Raw genomic sequence first — 17693 nt, forward strand, 5'->3', positions numbered from 1 at the left:
AACAGCTCAGTGCCTACATCTCAGGGTTGTTTTAAAAATACTGCAACTCCTGAGACATAGTTAGGGCTCAATAAATGTTAGCTGTCTTTGTAAGAAAACATTCTGAGTAAATATAGGTATACCATCCTGCCAGTGATTCATCTTTTAGTCTCTGACATGGTATCTAACAGTAATGTCTGTTACTAACAAGATTTTCCAGGTCTCTCCAGTGTCGTCACAAGTCGTTGTATTCCAAAGTACTATGCACAATAGCAAAGAATACAGGAAGAAATGAAAATTATGGGAGCAGAAACCTAATGTAGTGAGTGCCACCAGTAGGTGGCTTCTGGGGATAACAGAAAAAACTGTCAAAGCCTCACATGTTAAAGGCTAAAAATGCTTACCCTCTCCCTGTGTTGCCCACTCCACCCCTTTAAATTGTGCCCTGTGGTTTAACTAAGGGTTACAACCTGCTCCCTGCTTAGTATGTGTCAGGAATAGCACAATCCAACCTTTATACAGAGGAGACAAAATTGGTAAGTTTGTTCTGGTTCGTCCTTTGCAAGCTCCATCTTCACTTTCTGAAAAACAGAAATAATCACCCTTATACTCAGTAACGTGCCAGGTCCATGCACATGATAGGTAACCCCCACGACATTCCTGGGAGGCAGCCATTCTTAGCCCTGTTTTATAGACAGTTGTTAGAACAACATAAAGTTTTCTTCTTGGGAACTGTGAAAGAAAAAAACTAGAGGGATTATATTCCTAGATATATTAATACAATAGCCTCTGCATCTTCCATTAAAAAAAAAAAATCGACAACTAGTAAAATAGTTCAGCCTAACAGGTGGGTTTTCATTCACAAACTGTCCCTGTACAGATTCTGAGAGGTTGTGAATCTGGTCCTACATAGAAATAAGGCCGAAGAGGTCCAGTAAAAGTGTCAGTGAAAGTACAGATGTGAGATTTCTCAGCCATGTTATAGAATGAGATCTCACCCATCTCATAGTCCAGGAAAATGCCAATGGCCCTGGCTTTCACCTCTGACAATAGAGGGGTTGGAAAAGCCCCTGGTGCATGATAGCCGTCATCTTGCAGCTCAATTCTCCAACATTCCTGCGGGGCTGATGAGGGTCTCCTGGCTTTTGTGGGAAGAGAATCTTTGCAAATGCCAATAGCCCATTCCGACTTATCCCCCACTTCAATCTCCCAGAAATGCCTGCCAGAATGAAAATATGGAAAACCCAGAACAACTGGCTTGACTGTAAATCTTTTTGGGAAACTAGGAACCTTTTGTTTTCTCTTTGTAAATCTCACACATTTTTTATCTTCAGATACAATCAGGTTGGGGTGTGCTGTTTCAGGGTCTAGAACTATATCTACTTTAAATTTCTTTATAATTCTCTGCAGAGCAGAATACTGGGGAGGAAAACTGCAGCCATCTCTCTTTAAATGAATTGAAAAGATCGATGGGCTACTCTCATTTTCAGACTCGTAGAAAATTTTAATTTGTGACAGCAATTCCAGTTCAGACAGCTCGCTGAGCTCTACTACCTTACTTAACTGGCTTTTGAGTGTGGCATTGTAGTTTGAAAATGCTGTTATGTTTGCACTGAGTTTCTGTTGATTGTCCTTCTCTTCTTCAGCTAATCTGGAGAGAACTGCCTGTTGTTCACAGTCTAAAAACTGGTTGAGGTGCTCAAATTCAGAGGATAATTCCTGCCTTTGATTTTCCACCATCTCTCTCAGTTCTAAGGGCTTTTTGCTTTGAGTGTTTATTAATTTTTGGAGGTCTGCCAATTGCTTTTTCAGGGGCTGGACGTAACTGCAGAATCTTTTCCTATAATGAATGGCAGCTTTCTCTATCGGCCTCACATGGTGGCCCTGGTGGTCAGGCGGCTGAGTGCACCGGGGACACAACACCACCAGGTCCTCCTGGCAGAAAACGCTCAGGGGCTGGTTGTGTTTCTCACACAAGGTGGTCTCTTCCTGCCTCCTTTTATTGCCCTTGGTGCTCTGGAGTAGCTTGGCAATTTCAATCATCCTTCCCAGCTGAGTGTTGCTCCTGAAGTGCCCCTCTTGACATTGGTGACGACAGACAGGGCAAGGGAACAATTCCTGTAGATCCAGCCAGGACTGCTGGATGCAGGAACGACAGAAGTTGTGCCCACATTCGATGGTGACAGGGTCACGCAGGTAATCCAGACAGATGGAGCACTTGGCTTCTGCTTGGAGTCCGGTCAGAGCTGCTGCCACTGCCATTGGACTGTCAGTGAAGGTCTGGACCACGGTGGGCGTTCTTCAAGAGGTTGAGCTCGTGGGTACTCTTCAGTGAGAAGCAGATATGCTCTCAGATCTCACTGTCCTTCCTGGAGACAGCTGATGACCTCGCTACAGTCCCACTGGTTTCTCACATTGGTGGCAGCCCTTGAAGTTCTTTGAATCTTTGGATCCTTTAATTCCAACTGCCAAAAGGAGTCCCACACACAGTCTGCTGGCAGTCACAGTCACAACTCTTCCAGTCTTTGGCTGCTCAGAGAAAATGATGCCAAGCTAAGCAGCTGTTGCCTCAAATCATTGGTTGCTGTGGGTGAGAAGATATTCCTTTCTTAAGAACAAAACAAGATGAAACAAACCTGAATTTACTTCAGGTGGTCCTAACCTCTACCACGTTCTAGTCAAACACAAGTTATTCTCCCCTAGCCCCAGTCTTTTATTTCCGTGCCTTTATTATTGTGCGCCAGCTATTCCACATACTTGATACCACAGTCCCCACATCCCATCTACTCACCAGTCATCCTAACTGGGGTTGTGGGAACAGCTTAGGCCCCGAGGCATAGAGACCACCCAAATTAAAATACAGCCTCGGTTACCTATATCTGTAACTTGGAGAAATTTGCTTTACATCCCAAATTCTTGGAATTAGGTAAATAATGACAATCTCCCTTTAAACTTTTGTCTTGATAAGGTATTTCTAGCCTGGGCAACGTAGAGTGAGTCCGTCTCTACAAAAAAAAAAAAAAAAAATTAAAAAAAAATTAGTTGGGCGTGATGGTGCACACCTGTAGTCCCAACTACTTGGGAGGCTGAGGCAGGAGGAATCATTGAGCCATGGAGGTCAAGGCTCCAGTGAGCTCCAGTGAGCTGTCATTGTGGCACTGCACTCCAGCCTGGGTGACAGAGTGAGACTTTGTCTCTAATTAGGAAAAACCAAAAAAAGTCTCTGATGGCTTAAGATCACATCTACCAAATTTACCTTGCTCTTACATCCATGCTTCTCTACAGTTGAATAGGCCACAGAAGACCTATGTATTTGTGAAATAAAACCCAATGAGATAACACACTGAATATAAACAAAATTTGGAAAAATACTTACAGTGTTTACTGTTAAAATGTCATTATGTCTAAATGCCAAATACCATGCTCCCCAAAGGCGCATAGGAGAAACAGTTATGTAGATATTCCAACACTGTAGACTGTGAAGTAGAAACAAAGGCTGAGCTTGGTGGCTCACGCCTGTAATCCCAGCACTTTGGGAGGCCGAGGTGGGAGGGTTACTTGAGTTCAGGAGTTCGACACCAGCCTGGCCAACATGGTGAAACCCCATCTCTACTAAAAATACAAAAAAAAAATTAGCCTGGCATGGTGGCACATGCCTGTAATCTCAGCTAGTTGGGAGGCTGAGACACGAGAATCGCTTGAACCCAGGAGGCGGCGGTTGCAGTGAGCTGAGATTGCACCACTGCACTCCAGCCTGGGTGACAGAGCCAGAGGCTATCTCAAAAGCAAACAAACAAAAAACAAAAAAAAGACTTTAAAAGTTTTTCCTTTGCCATTGTAATTTGACAATGCTAATCCTATAAAAATGCATATGACTTGAACAAATATTCAAACATATATACAAAGATTGTTGTTGTTGTTGAGACAGGGCCTCTTCTGGTCCCTCAGTGGCATGATCATGGCTCACTCAAGTCTAATTTCTTGTTGTTTTTTCTAGAGGTCTCGCCACATCACTCAGTCTGATCTCAAATTCCTGAATTCAAGCAATCCTCCTGTCTCACCCTCCCAAAATGCGAGGATTACAGGTGTGAGCCACTGCACCAGGCTGAAAATGTTATTTTCCGTACTAGTTTAAACTTCAAAAAAGAGGAAGCATTGGAAAATGTCTAGTCAGTATTGGCAGAATAAACTATATTACATGTGTGTAACATACATTCTATACAAGGCAGTATCAAGCAGATTTTAAAGAAAAATAATAGCACCAAATATATTGATGCACACAATATATCCTAGGATTAAAAAAAAGCAGGCATCTTCCTACTCCTTCCACCTGCTTTTCACTCTGTTGGCAGCTATCATCTCTTCCCCTTGGACCAAGGGGCCACCACATTCAGAATTTTGTGTTTTAGAAAATGGACTGGCCGAGGGCGGTGGCTCATGCCTATAATCCCAGCACTTTGGGAGGCCAAGGCGGGCAGATGACCAAGGTCAGGAGTTTGAGACCAGCCTGCCCCAAATGGTGAAACCCCTTCTCTACTAAAAATACAAAAAAATTAGCCAGACATGGTGGCGGGTGCCTATAATCCCAGCTACTTGGGAGGCTGAGGCAGGAGAATGGCTTGAACCCGGGAGGTGGAGGTTGCGGTGAGTCGAGATCGCACCACTGCACACCAGCCTGGGTGACAGAGCAAGACTCTTGTCTCAGAAAAAAAAAAAAAAAGAGAGAGAGAGAGAAAGAAAGAAAAAGAAAATAGACATTGTACATAGATTGTTTATTATGTGAGCATGCCCAGAAAGGTTTCGGAAACCCTCTCTTATCAAACCCTGTAGTCCACGGCCTCAGTAATAAAAACACACTTTTATCAGACAGTATAGTCCATGGCCTCAGAAATTACTCCCAGGATCCAGTGAAGGGACAGTGCTGAAGACAGACCTTTCTTTGGAATATGCAGGGATCCCTCAACTCAAGTCTGCTGAGTTCTCCCTCACTGCACGGTCTGAGGAATCACTTCCTTTTTTTAAAAACAATCATTTTTATTAACTTATTTATTTTTAATAGAGATGGGGTCTTGCCGTATTGCCCAGGCTGGTCGTGAACTCCTGGCCTCTCAAAGTGTTGGGATTATAGGTGTAAGCCACCTCACCAAGCTGAAAAAATATATATTTTAAAGAGATGGGTTCTCCCAGTCTGGCCAACATGGTGGAACCCCATCTCTACTAAAAATACAAAAATTAGCTGGGTGTTGATGGGTGTGGATAGCTGATGTCTGTAATCCCAGCTACTCCAGAGGCTGAGGTGGGAGAGTCGCTTGAACCCAGGAGGCAGAGGTTGCAATGAGCTGAGATCGCACCACTGCACTCCAGCCTGAGCAATACAGTGAGACTCAAAAAAAAAAAAAAAGGAGAGAGAGAGAGACAGGGTCTCACTATAGTGTTACTCAGGCTTGTGTGGAACTCCTGGGCTCACGTGATCTACCTGCATCGGCCTCCCAAAGTGCTGAGATTACAGGCATGAACCACCACGCCCGGCACACTTCTTGATCAAGTATAAATTTCTGGAGCAGAGTGTATGTGTACTTCTCTTGCCCGGAGGCATCCCTGGACAGCTGATCCAGAGTCCTGCCAAGCTCAGGTCCTGCCACTATTTGCTTTCCTTAGCTCCTCCTCTTTGTTCAGATCTCAGGCTTCCCCTCTGGTCTCATTTTCCAACGTCGAGGTTCAGTATCAAACACCTCTCCTTTGTAAAATGTAGTTATCGCCAGGCAAGGTGGCTCAGGCCTGTACTCCCAGCACTTTGGGAGGCCAAGGTGGGTGGATCACCTGAGGTGGGAAGTTGGAGACCAGCCTGATCAACATGGAGAAACCCCGTCTCTACTAAAAATAAAAACTAGCCAGGCATGGTGGTGTATGCCTGTAATCCCAGCTACCTGGGAGGCTGAGGCAGGAAAATCGCTTGAACCTGAGACGCGGAGGTTGCGGTGAGTCAGGACCGTGCCACTGCACCCCAGCCTGGACAACAAGAGCGAAACTCCATTGCAAAAAAAAAAAAAAAAAGTAGTTATCTTAGCAGGTGCAGTGGTTCACACTTGTAATACTAGTGCTTTGGGAAGCAGAGCTGGGAGGATCGCTTGAGCCCAAGGAATTCAAGACCAGCTCTGGGCAATAGAGTGAGACCCCGTTTCTACCAAAAAAAAAAAAAAAAAAATTTTTTTTTTAATGGTTGAGTTTGATTCCTGGTGTTCCCTTATTAACTGTGTGGCCTTGGGGGAGCTATTTAACCCCTCCTAGCCTAAGTCTGTCCTTTGTAAGCAAGCATAGTGGTTAAATAAAGGAAGATCAAGCCCATAAACAGCCTGATGGGGACCTCAGGGCCTCGTATCAGGACTCTAATCCCCCCACCCCACCCCCCCAACTCTATACACAAACCATCCCTCACTGTTACATCCTGGAAGGTAATTCCACACTCGCCATCAGACCAGCATTTCCGGGAATGTTCCCAGACAGGCATCAGTCATCTCATTTTCTGACTCCTTAGGACAGGGTGGGCTCTGGGCTTAACTTTTTTTAGTAAGCATTATGGTGACTTAGGACAAAGCTAATAAATAAATCAGGAACAATAATAAATAAATGGCATGCATTTTAAAATAAGCTTATGCCGCAGGCGCGGGAGGTCATGCCTGCAATCCCAGCACTTTGGGAGGTCGAGGTGGGCGGATCACAAGGTCAGAAGATTGAGACCATACTGGCCAACATGGTGAAACCCTGTCTCTGCTAAAAATACAAAAAATTAGCTGGGTGTGGTAGCACGCGCCTGTAGTCCCAGCTACTGGGGAGGCTGAGGCAGGAGAATCGCTTGAACCCGGGAGGTGGAGGTCGCAGTGAGTCAAGATAGCCCCATTGCACTCCAGCCTGGGCGACAAGGCAAGACTCTGTCTCAAAAATAAATAAATAAATAAAATAAAAATACAAAAATTAGCCTGGCTGGTGAAGAGTGCCTGTAATCCCAGCTACTCGGAAGGCAGAGGCAGGAGAATCGCTTAAACCCAGGAGGCAGAGGTTGCAGTTAGCCGAGATCACCCCAGTGTACTTCAACCTGGGTTGCACAGCATGATGGCGGCTCAAAAAAAATAAATAAAAATAAAAACATAAAATAATCTGATGCCGAGTTTGGGTTCCCTTGTGAGGTGTAAACTCCTTCTAGGCACAGAGCAGGTACTCAATAGGCCACGGGTTTCACTACACTCCAGCTTCCAGCACCCACAAAGTGTCACCTCCCAACTTACCTGGAGCAGGGGGAGCTCTGCGGTGGTCCTTTATCCGTGCAAGAGGCCATACACTAGATACTAACTAAACACACATGGAAAGTGCAGCTGTGAGGACTCCACCCAGCTAAGACCAGCTTCCACCTGGAAGTGGGAGGGGTAAGGGCAAGAGAGGGTGGGGGAGGCTTCCTCCCTGTAAGCACTTAAGTGTCCTTGGCCTTGATCTGAGAACTTGGGAGTCTTTTTTGTAATAACTGAATAGGGCAGGTTTGCGTTTGCTCATGCAAATAACCAGAGCCCGCCTTATTTAGATGAGTGAAAAGAAACAGAAGTTGAGAAAGACTAAAGGAGATTTCAACCCAGAGCCTGCAACTGGGCTACCTGCTGAAAGATATTCCTTACAGAAGATTAACAGCAAGGATGTCGGCCAGGCACGGTGACTCGTGCCTGTCTGTAATCCCAGCACTCTGGGAGGCAGAGGCGGGTGGATCACTTGAGCTCAAGAGTTCGAGACCAGCCTGGGCAACATGGTGAAACCCCATCTCTACCAAAAGTACAAAAAGTAGCCGCGGGTGGTGGGGCAGGCACCTGTAGGCCCGGCTACTTGGTGGGGGCTGAGGTGGGATGGTCGCTTGAGCCTGGGAGGTTGAGACTGCAGCAAGCCAAGATCGTGTCACTTCGCTCCAGCTTGGGTCTCAGAGTTGAAGACTTTGTCTCGAAAAAGAGTGAGAGTACTCACATAAAGCATGCACTGGCCCGCAGGTGCACCCTTATTGTATAAGGAAATGTTTGCAAAATAACCAAAGTCTTTTTTTTTTTTTTTTTGCCAGACTGTCTTTCCCAGACAGAGTCTGGCTCTGTTACCCAAGCTGGAGTGCAGTGGCAGTAAAGGAGGAGACCAACCCTCATAGCGTCTTATGCCCAATTTCTTCCTCCAAAGAAAGAAGTAAAAACTAAAAGGCAGAAATGAAATCCACAGGCAGACAGCCCAGTGCCGCACCCTGGGCCTGGTAGTTCAAGATCGACCCCTGACCTAATCGGTTATCTATAGATTACAGACATTGTATAGAAAAGCACTGTGAAAATTCCTATCCTGTTTTGGTCCGATCTAATTACCGGTGCATGCAGCCTGCAGTCACATACCTCCTGCTTGCTCAGTCAATCACGACCCTCTCACGCACACCCCTTAGAGTTGTGAGCCCTTAAAAGGGACAGGAATTACTCACTCAGAGAGCTCGGCTCTTGAGACAGGAGTCTTGCCGACACTCCCAGCTGAATAAAACGCTTCCTTTAACTCAGCGTCTGAGGGGTTTTGTCTGCGACTTGTCCTACTACTACGGCAGGATCTCAGCTCACCGCAACCTCCGCCTCCTGGGTTCAAGCAATTCTCCTGCCTCAGCCTCCGGAGTACTTGGGATTACAGGCATAAGCCACCACACCGAGCTAATTTTTGTATTTTTGGTAGAAACGGGGTTTCACCATGTTGGCCAGGTTGGTCTCGAACTCCTGACCTCAAGTGATCCGCCTGTCTCAGCCTCCCCAAGTGCTGGGATTACAGGTGTGAGCCACTGCGCCCCGCCTAAAGTTATATATTTGTCTACTACATATAAAAAGTAATTCTTATTTTGTGGGGGTGGGACAGAGTCTTGCTCGTCACTGAGGCTGGAGTCCAGTGATCACAGTTCACTGTGCCCTCAACTTTCTAGGCTCAAGCGATCCTCTCACCTCAGCCTCCAGAGTAGCTGGGACTACAAGCACATATAGGATTTAAAAAAGTAATTCTAAAGTGATTCTTACCTCGGCACAGTGGCTTATGCCTTTTATCCCAGTTCTTTGGGAAGCAGAGGGAGGAGGATCCCTTTAGTGCAGGAGTTGGCGACTGCAGTGAAGTGTGATCACAGCACTGCATCCATCCTGGGAGACAGCGCAAGACCCCGTCTCTAAAACAAACTAAAGTGATTTTTAAATTGGAGTATAGACAACAACATTGGGTAATGGCTGCATGGAGATTCATTATCTATACTCTCTACTTTGTGGAAGTTTAAAAATGTTTATAATAATATTCTTAAAAGATTTAACTGAGAAACAGAAAGGTTTTGTAGGCAAAAACATTGCATTGTGTTCAATATATATATTAAACATATCAATTTATGGCCAGGTGCAGTGGCTTACACCTGTAATCCCAGCACTTTGGGCAGCCTCGGCGGGCAGATCACTTGAGGTCAGGGGTTTGAGACAAGCCTGGACAACATGGTGAAGCTCCGTCTCTATGAAAAATCCAAAAAATTAGCTGGGTGTGGCGGCTGGCACCTGTAATCCCAGCTATTCGGGAGTCTGAGGCACGGAGAATTGCTTGAACCCGGGAGGTGGAGGTTGCAGTGAGCTGAGATGGTGCTACTGCACTCCAGCCTGGGTGACAGAGTGAGGCTCTGTCTCAAAAACAACAAAAGAAAACAAAACAAAACAAAACAGGAATCTTGATTTCTCCTCAACTCTGAAGCCAGAAACCTGACCCTCTCGCAGTCTTGTCCACCTCAATCAATGGAACGTGGAACCTTTGTTCACCTAGTATTTGAAGCAGAAAATCAAGAAGGCATCTCTGATTTCCCTCATACTCTTGCTCCCTACAAATCCACCATCAAGTCCTGCTGTCCTGCCCCACACTGTGTCCCTGAGCTCTGACACACCCTCCTTGAGGACACCTGGGAACCCTCACCTGGTTAGCTGACCCTGGCTGTCTTCCCTCATCCTCCACCCCTCAGAATCCAGTGCTGTCACCTGGGATGCTAATTTGGGGGCTGTGTCTGGCTTCATGTGTGTCCTGTGAAGGCAGAAGACAGATTGATGACAGATCGGCAAGAAGCCATGAGTCCTAAGGGGACGGCAGAAAAAGAGTCATCTGTCCCAGAAACCAAAGAGAGCAAGGGGCAGCTGTCAGGGGCCTGCAGCAGGGGCCTGCTCCTAGGGGATAGGGACAACTGTAAAGGGACTGATAAAAATGCGTGGGAGGCAGGGCGTGGTGGCTCCCGCCGGCAATCCCAGCACTTTGGGAGGCCGAGACGGGCGGATCACAAGGTCAGGAGATCGAGACCATCCTGGCTAACACGGTGAAACCCCGTCTCTACTAAAAAATGCAAAAAAACTAGCCAGGCAAGGTGGCGGGCGCCTGTAGTCCCAGCTACTTGGGAGGCTGAGGCAGGAGAATGGCATGAACCCGGGAGGCGGAGCTTGCAGTGAACCGAGATCAGGCCACTGCACTCCAGCCTGGGCGACAGAGCGAGACTCCGTCTCAAAAAAAAAAAAAAAAAAAAAGGCCGGGCGCGGTGGCTCAAGCCTGTAATCCCAGCACTTTGGGAGGCTGAGACGGGCGGATCACGAGGTCAGGAGATCGAGACCATCCTGGGTAACACAGTGAAACCCCGTCTCTACTAAAAATACAAAAACTTAGCCGGGCGAGGTGGCAGGAGCCTGTAGTCCCAGCTACTCGGGAGGCTGAGGCAGGAGAATGGCGTGAACCCGGGAGGCGGAGCTTGCAGTGAGCTGAGATCCGGCCACTGCACTCCAGCCTGGGTGACAGAGCGAGACTCCTTCTCAAAAAAAAAAAAAAAAAAAAAAAAAAAAAAATGCGCGGGAGCATTTCAGTGGAGTATCGGGGCAAAGGCCAGAGTGGCTCTAATGGGAGACGAGAGATAAACACTCATTATAATTCCTAAAGGTAATCAGCCCAGAGCCCGAAGTCAAAGTAAAAGAATAGATTATTTGGGTTAATTTACATTTCTGAGGTAAGTGATCCTTTCTCAATTCTGTCCCTCCCACCTATTAGCTGATTCCATTTGGTTTTGGCCCCACCCTACAATTATAAAGGAAATAATCAAAATACAGCAGTTTTTCTGCCAAAGGGGTTTTAATGCCAAAATGAGTGAGAGTGTAGCAGGAGGAGCCGCAGACAAAACCTCTCAGACACCGAGTTGTAGAAGGAAGGGCTTTATTCAGCTGGGAGCATTGGCCAGCTACTGCCTTAAAATCCGAGCTCTGGCCGGGCCTGGTGGCTCAAGCCTGTAATCCCAGCACTTTGGGAGGCCGAGAGGGGCGGATCACGAGGTCAGGAGATCGAGACCATCCTGGCGAACACGGTGAAATCCCGTCTCTACTAAAAAAATACAAAAAACTAGCCGGGCGAGGTGGCGGGCGCCTGTAGTCCCAGCTACACAGGAGGCTGAGGCAGGAGAATGGCGTAAACCCGGGAGGCGGAGCTTGCAGTGAGCTGAGATCCGGCCACTGCGCTCCAGCCCCGGCGACAGAGCGAGACTCCGTCTCAAAAAAAAAAAAAAAAAAAAAAAAAAAAAAAAAATCCGAGCTCCCTGAGTGCACAATTTCTGTCCCTTTTAATCTGAGGGCTCACAACATTAAAGATTTCACATGAAAGGGTCGTGATTGATTTGAGCAAGCAGGGGGTACGTGAGAGGGGCTGCATGCACCGGTGGTCAGAGTGAAACAGAACAGGGCAGGGAGTTTCACAATGTTCTTCTATACAATGTCTGGAATCTATGAATAACATCAGTTTCTAAGTTATGAGTTGATTTTTAACTACTGGGTTTAGGCCAGGCAAGCTCAGGCCTGGTTTCGGGCCTGGCGCCGGGCTACCTGTCTTTGGTTTTACTTTCTTGTCTTTTCTTAAAGCAGGTACTGAGTATAAAACAATATAAAACAATATGAGAGGGTCTCTGTCTTTCCTTAAGAGTTCTGTCTTAAAAATGAAACTGAGTGGCCAGGCACGTGGCCAACGCCTGTAATCCCAGCACTTTAGGAGGCTGAGGCGGGCAGATTGCCTGAGCTCAGGAGTTGGAGACTAGCCTGGGCCACACGGTGAAACCCCATTTCTACTAAAAATACAGAAAATCAGCCGGGCGTGGTAGTGCATGCCCATAATCCCAGCTACTCGGGAGGCTGAGACAGGAGAATCCTGGAAGGCGGAGGTTGCAGTGAGCCGAGATCATGCTACTGCACTCCAGCCTGGGCGACAGAGCAAGACTCTGTCTCAAAAACAAACAAAAAGGTGAAACTGAATGTTTTCAATCCTCTAAACTATAGTAGAGTTTTAAAATAGTTTAAATGGTTTTTTTTTTGGTTTTTTTTTTTTTTTTTTTTTTTTGAGACGGAGTCTCGCTCTGTCACCCAGGCTGGAGTGCAGTGGCCGGACCTCAGCTCACTGCAAGCTCCGCCTCCCGGGTTTACGCCATTCTCCTGCCTCAGCCTCCCGAGTAGCTGGGACTACAAGCGCCCGCCACCTTGCCCGGCTAGTTTTTTTTTGTATTTTTTAGTAGAGACGGGGTTTCACGGTGTTCGCCAGGATGGTCTCGATCTCCTGACCTCGTGATCCGCCCGTCTCGGCCTCCCAAAGTGCTGGGATTACAGGCTTGAGCCACCGCGCCCGGCAGTTTAAATGTTTAATATTTTCTGGGAAAAGAACAGAGATGAAGACCATCAGAGGATTGTAGAGTGCTGTGTGCTGGTTGCCTCTTCACATACTCCCTGAGTGCTCTCAGACACACCCCGGGGACGTACACTGCCTTTTATCTGTTGAGGAGACCCAAGCCTATATCTCATCAATAGATTACTAATATCTTTCCCGATTCTAAATTATTTCAGTCATGCTCTGCCATTTATTAGCTCCACAACCCTGAGTAAGTAATTTATAATCTCCTTGAATTTTATTTTTTTCACCTGTAATATGAGGACATGCGTGCATATATACTTGATCACAGTTACCCCCTGGCATTGCTTATTAGTATTAAGAAAAGAACACATTAATCTGTAAATCTTGTTTGGAGTCTGAATTAAACAAACTAACTCTAAAACACACAAATTTTGAGGCAGCCTGCAGAATTTGAAAGGAGAAAAGATATTTGATGATACTGAAATTACATTTAATTTTTAAAGAGTGATTATGATATTACTGTTACTTTTTTTTTTTTAATTTGAGATGGGGTCTCAACATACTGCCCAGGCTGCTCTTGAACTCCTGCCTCAAGTGATCCTCCTGTTACTGGAGTGGGTCTCGATCCGGATCCCAAGAGAGAGTTCTTGGATCTCGTGCAAGAAAGAATTCAGGGCGAGTCCGTAAAGTAAAGTAAAAGCAAGTTCATTAAGAAAGTAAAGGAATAAAAGAATGGCTACTCCATAGAGCACCCTAAGGGCTGCTGGTTGCCCATTTTTATGGTTATTTCTTGATGATATGCTAAACAAGGGGTGGATTATTCATGTCTCCCCTTTTTAGACCATATAGGGTAACTTTCTGATGTTGCCATGGAATTTGTAAACTGCACTAATGGGAGTGTAACAGTGAGGACAACCAGAGGTCACTCTCCTCGCCCTCTCGGTTTTGGTGGGTTTTGGCCGGGTTATTTACTGCAAACTATTTTATCAGGAAGGTCTTTATGGCCTGTATCTTGTGCCGACCTTCTATCTCATCCAATGTCTTAGAACGAGTAAGCATCTGGGAATGTAGTCCCGTAGATATCAGCCTTATTTTATTCAGCCCCTACTCAAGATGGAGTTGCTCTGGTTCAGACACCTCTGACACTCCCACCTCAACCTCCCAAAGTGCTGGGATTACAGGCATGAGCCACCACATCTGGCCTATTACTGTTATTTTATTTTATTTCATTTTTTGAGACAGGGTCTCAGTTTTGTCAACAAGGCTGGATGTGGTGGTGCAAACACCATTCATTGCAGCCTAGACTTCCCAGGCTCAAGTGATCCTCCCATTTCAGCCCCCAAAGCAGCTGGGACTACAGGCTATATTACCGTTATTTTAAAAAAGACTCTTTATCCTTTAGAGATATATGCTGAAGTATCTTTGGATCAAATGACATGATGTCTTCAAATGATATGATTAACTATAAAAGAGTCTAAGTATAGGAGGTCAGGACCAGCATGGGCAGATAAAACAAGATTGACCACATGTACATGACTGCTGAAAATAAGAGATTCAAGAGATCTTTGCTATTCTTTTTACTTGTGCATATGATTAAAATATCTTTTTATAAAATTGGGTTTATGTACTTGGTTTTATAGACAGGACCTCGCTCTATCACCCAGGCTGGAGTGCAGTGGTGCAATCATGACTTACTGCAGTCTCTACCTCCTGGGCTCAAGTGATCCTCCTGCCTCAGCCACTCGAGTAGCTGGGACTACAGGTGCACACCACCATACCAGGCTGTTTTTGTTTTTGTTTTGTTTTTGTTTTTGTTTTTTTTTTTGAGACGGAGTCTCGCTCTGTCGCCCAGGCTGGAGTGCAGTGGCCGGATCTCAGCTCACTGCAAGCTCTGCCTCCCGGGTTCGGGCCATTCTCCTGTCTCAGCCTCCTGAGTAGCTGGGACTACAGGCGCCCGCCACCTCGCCCGGCTAGTTTTTTTGTATTTTTTTAGTAGAGACGGGGTTTCACCGTGTTAGCCAGGATGGTCTCGATCTCCTGACCTAGTGATCCGCCCGTCTCAGCCTCCCAAAGTGCTGGGATTACAGGCTTGAGCCACCGCGCCCGGCCTGTTTTTGTTTTTTTTTTTTTTCATTTTTTGTAGAGACAAAGGTCTCAGTATACTGCCCAGGCTGGTCTTGAAGTCTTGGTCTCAAGTGAACCTCCTGCCTCAGCCTCCCAATGCTCTTGGATTATAGGCATGAGTCACTCTGCCTGGCTTTGACATTTCTTATAATTAAAAAAAAAAAGCAAGTACAGGAAAAAAGAATATATGTAAATATATGGAATATATGGAATTAATATCTATATTATTTTTACACAAACATCATAGTATAAAAATATCTAAACATACAGAATAGGAAATCATAATACTATCACCCAAAAATACAGTTCGCCCTCAGTATCTGCCAAGTTCTGCATCCCGGGATTCTTCTCTTTTCTTTTTTCTACACCATCTGGAAATCAAAGTCTGTATCCCAGGATTCAACCAATCACTAATGGAATATTTTCCATCAGGTGAGGCAGAAGCCTCCATATTGAGGCAAACTGTAAGGGATCTGAGAATCCATCTGAATTTTGTTATCCAAGGGAGTCCTGGAGCCAATCCTCTGCAGATACCGAAGGATGATTGTAATCATATTCTAAAGTATGTATATTGAGACTTTTTTTTGTTTTTTTAGAGAGAAGGAGTGTCACTCTGTCGCCCAGGCTAGGGTGCAGTGGTGCTATCATGGCTCACTACAGCCTCAAGCTCTTGGGCTCAAGCAATCCTCCCTCTTCAGCCTCCCAAGGAACTGGTACTACAGGCATGGACCACCATTCTGGCTAATTTTTTTATCGTAGAGACAGTCTTGCTAAGTTGTCCAGACTGGTCTTGAACTCCTGGGCTTAAGACATCCTCCAGCCTCAGCAGCAGTATATTTTTTCAAAAAGTATATTGTAAACCTTTTTCTAGAGAATATATTTAGTACTCTTTCTCTCTCTTTATATATATATACTCTATATATACTCTATATACTTTATATATATATATTCTCTCTATATATACTCTATTTAGTACCTCTTAGGGTCATACAGCATTATGTAAGTATAGTATAATTTATTAAATCACTCTCAATATCTAGGCTGTTTTAAAATTTTGACATTAAATATAAGGCTATGGGAAAATTCCTTGCAATTTCGGCAAGGATTCCTTTTCTCTTTTCTTTCCTTTTCTTTTCGTTTCTTTTTAGTAGAGACGAGGTTTCTCCGTGTTGGTCAGGCTGGTCTTGAACTCCTGAGCTAAGGCAATCTGCCCACCTCAGCCTCTAGGATTACAGGCGTGAGCCACCGAGCCTGGTGTGAGCTAGTCTCAACACTGCACTCCAGCCGGTGCAACAGAGACCTGTCTCTAAGTTTTGTTTTTGTTTTTGTTTTTGTTTTGAGACGGAGTCTCGCTCTGTCCCCCAGGCTGGAGTGCAGTGGCCGGATCTCAGCTCACTGCAAGCTCCGCCTCCCAGGTTTACGCCATTCTCCTGCCTCAGCCTCCCGAGTAGCTGGTACTACAGGCACCGGCCACCTCACCCAGCTAGTTTTTTGTATTTTTTAGTAGAGACGGAGTTTCACCGGGTTAGGCAGGATGGTCTTGATCTCCTGACCTCGTGATCCGCCCGTCTCAGCCTCCCAAAGTGCTGGGATTACAGGCTTGAGCCCTGCCTAAATTTTACATATAAATAGAATTTACATATAAGGAAAAGACTTCCAAGGCAGCCTTGTTCACCTATGGTCCATTATGCACAACATTCACTATACTCAGCAGCCCGAAAACCAAACAGACCTAAGGATAAAAAATGCAAATCAATGTTTGGAAGATCTTGAATGTTTGTGTCCAAAGAAATCTGTGTTATTGGCCGGGCGCGGTGGCTCAAGCCTGTAATCCCAGCACTTTGGGAGGCCGAGACGGGCGGATCACGAGTTCAGGAGATCGAGACCATCCTGGCTAACACGGTGAAACCCCGTCTCTACTAAAATACAAAAAAAAAAAATTAGCCGGGCGAGGTGGCGGGCGCCTGTACTCCCAGCTACTCGGGAGGCTGAGGCAGGAGAATGGCGGGAACCCGGGAGGCGGGGCTTGCAGTGAGCTGAGATCCGGCCACTGCACTCCAGCCTGGGCGACAGAGCGAGACTCCGTCTCAAAAAAAAAAAAAAAGAAATCTGTGTTATTTAATACCAAAATATCCCATGAGCTTTCTACATTCTTCCTGTCTTTCCTTGTGTCCTGAATCCTTGTCAGTTAGAGGGTTAAATGATTTATCTCAACCAGGTTACACTGGTAGGAAGTAAGCAGTAAGTCTGGATTCCAACTCACCTAACATCTACTTGAATCCAAATAGTTTGCTTTTATTACAGCTCCAGTCTGCCTAAGTAGAGTGATTTGGGGTGCCCAGGGTGTGGAAGGGAGGAAAAGAGAAAATGGGGCTTGGAGGGATGGGTGGTCATTAAGTGTGGGAGGGAAAAAAATAATGCAGTTAACTTGATAGGAAGAGGGGCCTTTGGGGGAGGGGAATCAGCAGGGGGCCGGACATGCCATCTTCTCACCTACAGAAATGAAATAGGGCCAGCTAGGCAGCCAGTCTTCCCATTACCTCTGAGTGTTCTATTTTATGTCGTTTCCCCTCCAGGGTCAAAGATCTTTCCTTTAAAACACAGCACTTTCTTCAGTGCCCTCGGCTGTGTCTTGTGGCATTCCTTTCATTAGTTTCAATTGTTTATAAGCAATTACAGTACAAGATACTATGCTAACTAAGGCTTTGGTCAAACGGTTGGATGGCTTCAGTCTCTGCTTTCACTGAGGAGGGCGTTTATAAATCTAGTCATAGGACAGACACTGCAAGAGTCATTTTACTAGGTGTCCTGAGTGGGGTTTTTTGCTGTTGTTTGTTTGTTTTGAGACAGGGTTTCACTGTGTCGCCTCACCTGGGCGGTGGAATGCGGTG

The 17693-nt window shown here is 45.9% G+C and overlaps 1 protein-coding gene across 1 annotated transcript; it reads right to left on the reverse strand.

The window, feature by feature from the left end:
* Positions 1-834: 834 nt before the first annotated feature.
* LOC105466728 (tripartite motif-containing protein 75) lies at positions 835-7345 on the reverse strand. The gene is made up of 2 exons (XM_011715837.2): positions 7263-7345; positions 835-2563 (listed from the first exon to the last, which is right to left on the reverse strand). Exon 2 carries the CDS (start codon positions 2239-2241, stop codon positions 835-837), a length of 1407 nt encoding a protein of 468 aa, XP_011714139.2. The 5' UTR covers positions 2242-2563; positions 7263-7345.
* Positions 7346-17693: the final 10348 nt, after the last annotated feature.

This window comes from Macaca nemestrina, chromosome 3, assembly GCF_043159975.1.
Source record: "Macaca nemestrina isolate mMacNem1 chromosome 3, mMacNem.hap1, whole genome shotgun sequence".
Lineage (NCBI taxonomy): Eukaryota > Metazoa > Chordata > Mammalia > Primates > Cercopithecidae > Macaca > Macaca nemestrina.

Bases quoted from the DNA above. Each gene is read 5' to 3' on its own strand.
- LOC105466728 (XM_011715837.2), bottom strand. From the start codon at position 2,241: ATGGCAGTGGCAGCAGCTCTGACCGGACTCCAAGCAGAAGCCAAGTGC.